Raw genomic sequence first — 12733 nt, 5'->3', positions numbered from 1 at the left:
GTGCTTTTGGATTTTGAATCTGCATCTTATATCTTAGATTATTCCAAGTAGGCACCTCTTGCTTAGATGACAGCTTTGGCTTTCAGTTAATATCTATCCTGAACTTGTTAATTACTTGAATTTTCCATCCTCTTAACGTGTTGGAGAGCATTAGTTGTACAGTTGTAAAGGGGTAGAGTTGGTATACAGTGAATAGCGCTATTTGAGTAATGTTATAATCCATATTATGGCAAGAACTACTCAACTAATTAAAGAAACAAATTACTTTAATTAATGAAGGTCAGTGAATCTGAACATTTCCAGGTACTTTAATAGTATCCTCAAGAGCATTTGCAAAGACAATCAAAAATGTAGAATTAAAATGGAAAACACAATTAAAATGGACTGAGGAAAAATAGAAAACTGTTCTGTGGTATGATTAATCAAATTCTGAAATATGGCCCAGAGAAGACGGCAGCATTTCTGTATAGTGTTGACATTAGATGACAGTAGCTTCTTTTTTGCATCATACACCTTTAACTGCATTCGTGGATTACCAAATGAACTGTGTTCACAGACAGTGATTTCTGGAAGTGCTTCTAAACCCAGTGCTGAAGTTATTTCCAGCGCAAAACCTGCCTGTGTTTAATGCAGTGTTACCTGAGGGCCAGAAGATCACCAGCATTCAATATTGACCGATGGCCTTGTCCCTCATGCAAAGAATCTCTGTGATCTATACGTATGTCATATAGCTAAAACCATTACTAGCAGCCATCTTTGTCCAACAGCAGACCCCAGACATGTGTTGGCTGATAGATACATTTTATGTAAGTCTGACGTTTTTGATAAATTTGCTTTTTACCCTGAACTATCATTTTAAAAGCCTGTTTTTCCCATATCACAGTGAGATATCTATTTTTCATAAATGTCCTATTGAAGACAACTGCATAGACATAAAAGTAAAAACTTTTATCATCTCAGATGCACGGCCAAATTCTGTGTGATGGCTTTGCCAGCTGAGCGCTGAGGACGGTTGAGGATGACTGCATGTCTGGTACCTGATCTGGGGGAGTCTCTTGTAGGAGGGCTGAGCTCTGGAGTATCTCTGAAGCAGGAGCTCCAGCGTCTGAGCCAGCACCTGAGCCAGGGTCTGCTGAGCCAGCGCCGGAGACACGGACCCCCACAGGTCACTGCGCAGGCCAGAGAGGAAATAGTGCCACATCTGGATTGAGAAGGAACACCTTTCACCCTGAACAAGAGGGCCAGGGAGAGAAAAGGAGAGAAAGAGGAAAAAGATAGAAAATAATAAATACAAAACGCCAAGTGTTACTAGTACATTTTATTTTCTCTTACTCAGTGTCCGCAATGCTTTAATGTAAAATTTATTTAAAATAGTTTCCTTGTATCTTAATTTTCCTTCTGTTTTACCATATGGACAAAAGTATTGGGGCATATTGGGTCTTACTAATTCAATAGTATAAAAAAACAATAAAAACAGTCTATCTTGCTTTTCTTAAAGTAACTGTTTTTTTTTTATGTCAGGCATTACAAAGTCCTATTATACTGGCAGTCCTTTTCTACTGGGACTGTACAAGCTGTATATGTGCATTTGCACATCTGTGTCAATAATTTCAACTTAAAGTAATTAATTTTACTTATTTTGGCATGTTCTCCTCCGCCAGTCTTACACACTGCTTTTGGATAACTTTATGTTTCCTGGTGCAAAGAGTCAAGCAGTTCAGCTTGGTTTGATGGCTTATTATCATCCATCTTCTGCTTGATTACATTTTCAATTTTGTAAAATCAAAGAAACTCATAAGTGGTCTCTTATTTTGTATGTGTATATATATATATAGTATCAGACAAATACAGATACTAAGTACTGGATCAACACATGTTATGAAGATTTAATACAAAACAAAACAATAAAATCAGGCAAATCAAATTAGACAAAGAATCAAATCCTATACAATTTAACAATTAAATTAGTTTGTTGTATTAAATAAAGTCAGTTAAAGCTAAAAATCAGACTTCTGAAACAGAAAGAGCAGAGAGTGTTGAAGAGATGGAAGGAAATCAGAGAGATGAAGATCAGAGATGGAGACTTGGCCTGTCTTCCTGTACAGAGGCTCACGGTCACACCACCTGCACTCCACACCTGGTTCCCTCAAACCCACTGAGACACACACACACACACTCACACACACTGAACATGAACAGGCTTTGAAGGCCAAACCTGGAGAAACCATCAGCAGACTTCAGAACATCACCCAACACAAACACTCAAAATGACATAAACCCCACTGACCTGACAAGCATTTATCAAACAACACTCGTATAATTAAGATATTTATGTACCTATTAATTGTTCATTTATATTGTCATTTCAGTTGTTATTGTTGAATGTTTTTGTTGAATGTTCAATACTAATTACCGGTAATCTGAAATTGAATCTGAGAGACCGGGAGACAGAGATTAGGAGAGAGAGAAAGAGAGAGAGAATAAAAGAGTGGTTTCCTGTGAGTCTAATTGTTTTCAGTCAGAGAGGAAACAGTACTAAGGGTGAGCAAAAAGTGATTATTAACAGCCTTGTACAGCATGTCGTAATGAGGACTGGAACGAGCTCCACTGGAGAGCCAGCACTGAGCCAGCTGCAGAAACTTCACCCACTTCACTTCACTGCTCTGGCAGCAATAAGTCGCCTGGCCACAATGAAGCAATGAATTTTTTTTCCCCGATACTACTTATATTTTTATGATTTTAATTGGTGTTTCTTGCTAATGGGAATCTATGCTTTCAGCCGCCACTAACGAACATGCTTTACACACACAGTATATGCATTTTTGGACAAGCTGATGTATAAAAGTGTGAAAGTGAAAGAAGCATGTGGACTGAGGCAGTGGAGTAATATTAGTGGATTGTACATGAATATGACTATGCAGCATTACTGCTCCACCAAAGTTACATAGTGCAGTTTGCAAAGTGCTGAGCTTAGAGTAGCAATAATAACAGAGCCTCTCTGCTTATTACAGGTCAGTGGAGCATCAACATTTCAATTTGTAGCTATATTATAACCTATAAATGCTTCATAATGCGGCTTTAAACCGTCTAATTACTTTCCACCGTAATAAAGCACAATGTTTAGCTTAGTGCAAGTTAAACCAACATTATTTAAAAAATGTACAATCATGCTCACCCTCATATGACTGTAAAAGGGAGAATGGTGTCTCTGCCATTGCTACTTTGGACTGAAACGCTGCTACTGGCTCTATGAAAAACCTCTCTTCAAAACCATGTAATGTTGCGTAATTTACCTTTTCAGTGTATATACGTCTTTTACTTCAGCTTGTCAACAAATGCATGTATACAGTATGTCCATAAATGTGAGCTCAAAGCGTGATTTGTATTTATGGCAGTGGTTTAAATGTGAATTATACTCCATAACATTAGGAGCAAAACATACTCTTTAGTACAAAAAGCTGCTTTAAGTCTGTATTGGTGCAATCATGAGTAAAACTAAGTATAAGATGAAATAAACATTACAAATAAACAATATGAATAGTGCTAAATATGAGTTGAGGAGTTGGAGATGAGGTGGGGTGGTGATCATCCAACATTGTGGCCTCACTAAACAGTTATTCCTATAAAAGTAGAATAAACTCTTGTTCTAATATCCATAATCTTGGAAATGAAACATATAGTGTATCTGTCACACTTCACAGTAAAGGATCCTGAACCCCGTGGCCTGGGTCCACGAGGAATTAAAGAAATGAAGGGATAGAAGGAGAGGAGTGATGGTAGATGGAAGGCAGGTGTGGGACTGTGGGTCAGCAGAGGTCCAGACACAAGCAGCCAGTCTCACACCTGCACACAGCAGGCATGTCTGCCCTATGGCCTGTAGAGACAGAGAGTGTGTGTGTAAATGTGTGTGTGTGTGGGTGTGTGTGTATGTCCACTGTCTGGCTATGCCATAATGGAGGCATAAGTTAGACCCACGGTAATGGACTGTTCCTGTACAGATGGTTCAGACTAATACTGCCTTAGGCTTCCCACTGGAGGGACCAGCAGGAGGGTCACTGCAGACACAGTCCTGCAGACTATTCTACAGAGCACTGAGCCTCTGGATAAATCTCCTATGCTAATGCAGGACAATTCTGAAAATGTGAAACTCATTAATTAGATTATGTATTACATGCAGAGTGATCTTTTCTATTTTAAGTGTTTATTTCTTTTATTGTTAATCATTATGATTAGGGCTTACAGCCAATGAAAACCTAAAAAATCAGCGTCAAATCAGAACATTTTAATATTATATAAGATTAATGGGTATTTTTGGCAGTGTGGGCAGTGTGCCAAGTCCTGCTGGAAAATAAAATTTGCATCTCCATAAAAGTTGTCAGCAGAGGGAACCATGAAAAGTGCTGTAAGATTTTCCAAAAAAACACTGCGCTGACTTTGGACTTGATAAAACACAGTGGATCAACACCAGCAGATGACATGTCTCTACAAACCATCACTGATCATCAGTAAATTTTGCATTTCATTTGGAAACCAGAGTCTGGAAGAAGAGTGCAGAGGCACACAGTCCAAGCTGCTTGGGGTTTAGTGTAAAGTTTCCACAATCAGGGATGGTTTGGTCCTTTCCTTCTTTGGTACAGAGCAAATGGTATAATTTCTTCCAAAATAAAAAGTGGAATACTGATTAGTCTGACCACAATGCATGTTTCCAATGTGTGATGGTCCATCCCATATCCAGCTGAGCCCAGAAAAGTTGAAGCCACTTCTGAACATGGTTAACACGGTTAACTTCCTCTGCTTTGTACAGGCATTAAAATGGTTTATTGTTGACTGACAGATTTTGATGTAATGCTGCCTGAGGGACAAGTGATCACATGTGTTTAGATTAGGTTTGCTCCCTTGCACTTTAGTCACTTTAGTCACTGCCTACAAAAACAAGTTGAAAAAAAAAATGTTGTTTGGCAACCACAGCCTACTGTTTAACGCAATATTGTTCACAAGCCAGAGATCAAACTTCAGGTATTTAATTTACAATCAAATAAAGGCATTAAGTTGTTGTCTGGATTTATAGCTGCTAAAAAGACAATCCTACAAAACTGGATCACACCTGGACTTCACATGGAATCTATCTATCTATCTATCTATCTATCTATCTATCTATCTATCTATCTATCTATCTATCTATCTATCTATCTATCTATCTATCTATCTATCTATCTATCTATCTATCTATCTATCTATCTATCTATCTATCTTTGTCAGTGAAGATGATTGTATCTACTAAACCTTTTTGTCATTTACGCTCCTTTTGTTCAAATTTTGGGAAACAATAAAAATTCTTGATCACAAAATACAGCCATTAAGTACAATTATTCTATTCCTAAACTGCAAGATGGGTGAGTCATTATTTATTATATATTTATTATTTTATTTATTTCTTTTAGACTTCACTATAGTGATTTGTTGCGCATTTATAAAAGGAACGAGCCACTAGAGGCTGTGTGCCACAAGATTTTTACCACATCACCATAGTAAAACCCATGGTTTACACATGGCCTCCAGTGGCTTACTGCTTTAATAAAATATGGCATCCGTACTGAGAAACACTTGCACCATCTGTACCTCATAAAATGGCTTGGGGTCTGCCCAGTAGTGGCTCTCCGCATCCTGCAGTATACTGGTGGCACACACGTGGACGCAGTAGCTGGTCAGGTGTTCGTTCAGAGCGGCCGTCACATCCTGGCTCCTCTGGACGGGCAGCAGAGTCAGAGGCCTGCAGTCGGACACATCAAAGACACACGGGCCAGATTTAAGAGAGCGAGGCGGAACCGTGCGGCTTACGGGTCAAAGTGGCATTAAGTGATTAATACCAGCAAATGGCTCCGATTATTACCTGCCAGTCATACACCACCTCCCTACTTCCTCTCCGCCCCCCCGCTCTCTCTCGAAAAATATGAGGCCACACGTGCTTTCTGAAACAATCAACCTCTCCCACCCCTTCCCTGTCTTTCAATTCTCTCTCTCCCTTTCTCTCCCTCACTCTCTCTCTCTCTCGCTCTCTTTCGCTCTCTCGCACTTTTTTTCACTTCCCCTTTGGCTCTTCACGAGCTAACATCTGTTTTCCGACAAACGCACGTCCTCCCATAGATAAATAGTTCTGTCAGGCCCATGCAGATCACACTCCGATTCTTTACAATCCAATTACGGCATTTTAGTATTTCTGGCAACGGCCTGACAATCTGGGGGGAGAGAAAAAAGGTGCTCGACAAACTATAAATTGAAAAAAAAAAGAAAACGCTCAAGAAAGGCCTCCACCTTCACAAAAATGCCTCTCATTGTCGTGTAGAAATGCATACGTTGCTAAATGAGAAATTGCACATTTCTTGACATTTCATCATTTACAGAGAGATGGGAGGTGATTTATGAAATTTAGAATTGCATACTATTGAGGGCTGGAATGGAGTTCAGTACTTTTAGCCTGAGTTTTTTAAACTGCACTACACACCCAATACGTGCACTACTGCTATACTTGCACTGTCATACACACTTTAATTCCCTAAGAACTGTGAAATTTAAGAATCTCATTCACTTAACCAGCCTTAAGCTATATACCATATTTGCACTACTGTTATATACTATTTATACTGTCATTCCATCTCCATCACCATCAATATTGAACTATTGTCTTCCGTCTTACAAATGTCTATTGTGTCCTTGTTGTATTGTACATATAGTGTCTCCCATTCTTTTATATTATAAATCTTATTTCACCCCCCACCACTACTGCACCTTATTTCTGTCTCATGTATGTCTATTTGTGTCCCTGCTGTATTGTACACATATTGTCTCCAATTCTCTTTTATTAAATCTTAATAAACAACTAGTAAAACAGTGTAAAGCCTAAAACCAATATAATAAATCAACTTTGTTGCAGTTTGCATTTAATACAGTACCAGTCAAACGTTTGAGCACACTTCTTCTCATTCAACGTGTTTTCTTTCTTTGTATGATTTTTTTTTTATGTAAATTTTATATTGAACACTATAATAAATATATACAGGAACATATGCTGAATTATTCTGTAAATAAAAAAATGTTAAACAAACCAGAATATGTTTTCTACTTTAGATTCTTAAATCTGCACACTCTTGGTATTTTAATCTCAGTGTCTTCATGAGGGAGAGTCTCCTGAAATAGTCTTCTCAGTGTCTTGAAGGAAGGAGTTCCTGGAGGTGCTAATGAACAATAGTTGCTGCTTTTTCTTCATGCTGTGAAGCTCCAGATCATCCCAATTAAATCACCTCAAATCACCATCTCAGTTCATCACGTTTATATCAGGGGATTAATGTGGAGGACTAAAACCTTTTTTTTAATTTACTATGTAATTCTATATGTGTCCCTTAATTATAGTTTTGATGTATTTTACAAAAACAACAAAACAAAAAAAAAACTTAACTTAACTCATTAACCTTTAAAGATCCATACATCATAAAACCTGAACAACAAAAACAGCAAATGTCTAGATTTAGATCAGTGTTTCTGGTTCATATATTTTTTTTTTTATCACTGCTGCTTCAGAACCACTGAAGTTGGCTTTTTTTTTTTTTTGCCATGACAAATACAGTAAATTGGGGACATGTCTTTGCATTCTACAAAAAAGATTAACCCTTAACTAAACAATAATTTAGATACATTTTATAGAAAAAATAAATAAATTATATATATATATATATATATATATATATATATATATATATATATATATATATATATATATAATTAAAGTGACATTAAGACCACAGAAATTCACAGTAGATCACATATGCTACAGAAAAGCTACACCAGCTAACATTACTCTCCAAGCCCTGTACAGCTCAATACAGCCAGTTATTAAAGCAGTAGTATTTATGCATCACTGTATTTTTTCTCTTATGTAATGTACAGTATGTATTTCATGATTGGACTTGCCATGAATCAGAATGCTTCATAATTTATTTCATATATTATCTTAATTTATAATTTATTTCAAATATTAGCCTGAAAGTTTTTTGCACGAATAAAATAAAACATTATATAAGGAAAAAACTGAAACATGCGTATCTTTTTATTACAGTCTAACCTTGACCTGACTGGTATTGAAGGCAAGCGCAGCATTTTCCTCGGTACTTGCTCTTGATGTACAACATATGCAAATGCTTTGAGACTAAATGTTCTGTAGACAGAATACACAAAGACGTCAGGTCTTCCAGAACCCATTCATTCAGGTCAGGAGTTCAACATCAACATACCATCATCTGTACCACGGATTCTCTAATTCAGTCTAATAATTCTTATAGTATAGTGGCTTTTAAAAACAGCCACACTCTCCACAACTAGCCTTGGATTCAAGTGAATAAGAAATGTAAAAAAATGTGAAAAATAAATGAAGTAACTGAAGTTTCCTCAACATTAGAGGCACTCTAGTGCTAATAAATATCTTACAAGTATTTTAGACTACTTCATTACTTCATCTGTCTTCATTAGTTTTGTTTCATTTATTTTAGTTAAATAGACTCACACAGAGTTAGATTGTTGTTAAATGCTGCTTCATACTGGAAAGTTCAGACTGCCTATTCTGAGCTGAATAGTCTCTTTAAAGTGATTTTTTATTTATGATTAATTTATTCAAAAATAGAGTTTCATAGGTTTTTGCCTTTCCACAATCATAGCCATCCAGCCAATGTTTGAACATGTTTGGAGCTATGAGAAAAATAATGGAAGCCTACAGCCAATTAATTAGAATAGTGCACGTAAGTGCTGGGCAATATGACCTCAAAAATTAATATAAATTAATTGAACATTCTACCTTCATTACAATTAATGAGTGATTATTGTATTGAACAAAGGACAAAGCATACAGAGTACCAATCTGTAGATTGGATAAGGCTTAAATTCAGTGTCTCTGAGTGGTTCTCTCAGTGGATTAAGGCGCTGCCACTATGATTAGGAGATCGCTGGTGTGAATCCCGTTCATGCAGCTTGCCTTCCGCTGCCGGAGCACAATTGGCCTTGCTCTCTCTGGATGAGTAGATGGCACTCTTTCTCCTCATCATCCTCGTCTGTGAGCTGACGTATCGAAACCGAGTAGCTGCTAACCGCTTTTCTCTGAGCGCGCTGTGATGCTACTCGACAATCCTGCATCAGCAGCAGTTCAAAAAGAGGCGGTGGCTGACCTATGTATCGGAGGAGGCATGTGCTAGATTTCACCTTACTGGTGCTGGGGCATCACTAAGGATAGGGGGAGCCCTAATGAGTGGGTTGGGTAATTGGACTTATAAATTGGAGAAAAAATACAATAAAAATAACAAATCTAAATTCTTAAAAATAGGCACCTCTTGCTTTATTTGACAGATTTTAAACATCTTGGCTGGATTTTCTCAGTCAGCTTTATGAACTGATGAATGAAGAAACTGGCTCTCATCAGGACTGCCCCAGAAAAGGAAGACCAAGTGTTTCCTCTGTTACACAGGATAAGTTTATCAGAGTATTTATATGGTTTGTTTAACACTTTTATGTTTACTTTATTTGTTCTTTCACAGTCTGTATGACTTCAGTATTCATTTATAATAAAGAAAAATTATAATAAAAACACTGAATGAGAAGGTGTTTCCAAATGTTTATGTGGCACTGTGTGTATTTTCAATACAAGCTGCTTCAGATGCTCAGCTGGCTGGAGTTTTTCCTTTATAAGTATTCTGTCACATATGAAAAGAATGGAATAAAACTGGATATAAAGTAGAACCACTCACGTGCGAGTGCTGTCCCTCAGCTGACTCTCGTAGTGCATCAGTCTCTGCTGGATGTAGAGGCTGGAGGCCAGCAGTGTGGGCAGGTTTTTGAGGGGTGCAGTGTTGGGCACCTGCCCTGATCTTTCCTCCAGTCTGGTCAGCAGTGCAGAGATCACCCGTCCACAGACTTCCACATAGCAGGAACGCACAGGCAGCAAGGCGTCATCTTTACAAGCCACAGCCAGAGGCAGGAGAGCATCCAGCTCCTCCAGAACATTAGAACAGAACTGTATAGAAAATGAAAGAGAGTAGAGAACTGTTTTATATATATATATAAAACAGTGATTTATCCCAGTAAAATAACTATTTCGCTTAAATAAAAAGCAAAATACAGAGTCACTTGTAACCCAAAGATGGAGACATCTTTCTCGATACCCTGTCCAACATTACTTTTGAAGAGAACACTCTTTTTAGAGCGCAGTTTATCTGTTTAGGCAACTTTAGCGCCAGTAAAACTCTCAGGACAAGGCCTCCAATGTGCATTGTATTAAAAAGAGCGAATCGGCCGTGCAGATACGGCTGTGAGAGAAAGTCCAGGCCGTTTCTTACGATTCAAAGTCTGGCAGGCTCCCCTCCTGTGGCATTTGGAAAGAGGAGCAATACTTTATCTCATGTTTCCACATTTGTCCTGGAGAAAGGATTCTCTTTTCAAGCCCTGAGTGAGAGCGTGATTACGAATGTGTGTCTGGGTGTGTGTGTATGTGTGTGTGTGTGTGTGTTATACCTGCAAAGAAAAAAAAAGCGCCTCGGGAGGCGCCTCACTTGAAAAGAAGATCCCTAAGGGTTATCAGCAGAAGGAAGCAGCCTCGGATCGGAACGTGCGCTCTCAAAACTTCCAATCTGCTTCCTCCTCCCTCCTGCACCGAGCTCCAATATGAAGATATCAACCCCAGACCCTTTCCAGGCACCTCAAGCACCCCCGGCACCTCCTCTACCCCTCCCTCCCTCCCTCCCTCCATCCATCCATCCATCCACACTCATGTGCTCCTCATTCAAAGCACATCAGCAGGAACGACACTGGAACGGGCCACACCAGCGCATGTGCTGAGTTCACCGCCAAATTTATACACCTATAGAAATGAGTTACGGCACCAGGCTATTCAAAAGCAGTAAAACATGCGCACCGTGTATATACGCTCCAGCCCTTCCCTTTCCATTGGGAGTTACCACGTCCTGAGGCCTCGGCGAACATAGGAAATAACAGACGCCTTTTTTTTTTTAAATGGAAACACTCCCAGCACCATCAATCAGCGGACAGTGGACGAGCAAGCGAGTGAGAGGTGACTTCATACTCACACTCCATACTCCAATAAATATCAGCATCAACCTTCAATAACCTGTTGCTGCTCTAAGGTTCAAAGGGTTAACTGCACCCTTACAGAAAATCACACAGCATATGTTATATACTTTTTTAAATGGGTAAACACTCATGTAAATAATACGTGACAATGTTTAGTGGCACACAGTGATAGACAATACACTTGAATGACTTTTGTCATGTGCCAGAGTAGAAGAATCTTGCTTAAACATTTGAAGAAAACCTGTGTGAGATATTCTGCACTGATATTTAATGTAATTTCAAACAGAATTTGCCAGAATCTTTTAGCCAGAATCTGCTAGTTACGATTATTACCACCCAATGTGCTCTCCACTGTGTGTGGAAATGCATTCTCTGACCTTTTTGCTTCCAGTACACACATTGTACAACATACACAATGAAAAAGCTTTTCAGTGTTTAACCTCACGGTTATCTCACAAGATAATACCTCACAACTTATACGTGATTCACTTCAAGATTTTCACAGGTCCTTAAACAGAACCCTGAGGGACTCCACAAGAATATAACTAAGCTTTTGTTCTGTATTACACTTATCATAAATAATAAATGCAGTGGTGAATCTGTAGCTGCACAGTTTGACAATTATTTTTATTCGCATACCAAGGGTTGTTAAAAAAAACGCATTTTGGATTTATTCATTTAATCCTTGATTATTGATGACATTTTTTTATTCATTTATTTTTTAGAAGTGTATAAAAAGATTTCCAGGCAAATGTCCTCATTGTGAAGCACATAAATATATATGTAGCTATATTTACTATCCCCACATGTTATACATTAAAAGATGAATAAATAAATTGATTAATTAAATAATTGCAATAATCAAGCTGACTGGATGGTTGGGTCCCAGCAACTAGGACTTTTGATACATTTCAAAAAGTGTATCAAAAACGAACCTTCCTACACAACTTAGTATTATGCTACAATTACAGACTACAGACATGTAGGATTAGCTTTTTAAAACAAAAAAATAAAAGTCTCCAGGGTACTTTTTCTGAGAAAAAAAGAATGTAGTAGCTTGAAATGAAAGAAAGAAATAGAAATATGCATTGATATGCATTGTTTTGGCAATTATATATTCCCTATTTTAAATCAGCAGTGCTCTTGTTTGCCTTTATTATACTGTGTTAAGTTGGCCTGATAAAATTATTTTTAAAGAACACTGTGCTGACCTCTGGAATATAGATGAGCTTGATGAGATTAGTTGTAGTTGTGATTCTTGTTAGAGTCACTTGTCTTTTTTGTCCTTTTACAGTTCTAGACATATGCCACCAGTCACAATCATTAACACGTTACCACTGTGCTGTCCACTGCGGGTGGTAATCCTCCTAATTACATATTTTTGCTACACACGTGACACTGTGGAACGAGGCATGTTAAATGCCTACACGGTTGACTTCGTATGATGAAATGAAATGGCTCATCCATCTGACATCCACTATCAGACCTCACTATACCCATAATAATGTGATTTTGCTATGAGCATAAGATGTCCAGTGTTCAAACTCGCTCACAAGATAATACCTCACAACTTATACAGGTGTGATCAACTTATACAGCTGTGGTTATA

The 12733-nt window shown here is 38.0% G+C and overlaps 1 protein-coding gene across 4 annotated transcripts in view; it reads right to left on the bottom strand.

The window, feature by feature from the left end:
* Positions 1 to 12733, bottom strand: part of kiaa0825 (KIAA0825 ortholog) — a 190063-nt gene that overhangs the window by 131368 nt on the left and 45962 nt on the right. For all 4 annotated transcript variants that reach the window (XM_049470828.1, XM_022667574.2, XM_049470829.1 and 1 more), the window contains exons 8-10: positions 9786 to 10051; positions 5620 to 5770; positions 1038 to 1228 (exon numbers count right to left, since the gene is read on the bottom strand). In XM_049470828.1, coding sequence (XP_049326785.1) covers positions 1038 to 1228; positions 5620 to 5770; positions 9786 to 10051 — 608 coding nt within the window. The remainder of the gene's footprint in view (positions 1 to 1037; positions 1229 to 5619; positions 5771 to 9785; positions 10052 to 12733) is intronic.

This window comes from Astyanax mexicanus, chromosome 22 (assembly GCF_023375975.1).
Source record: "Astyanax mexicanus isolate ESR-SI-001 chromosome 22, AstMex3_surface, whole genome shotgun sequence".
NCBI classification, from domain to species: Eukaryota; Metazoa; Chordata; class Actinopteri; order Characiformes; family Acestrorhamphidae; genus Astyanax; species Astyanax mexicanus.
This window is presented reverse-complemented; position numbering and strand designations above follow the sequence as displayed.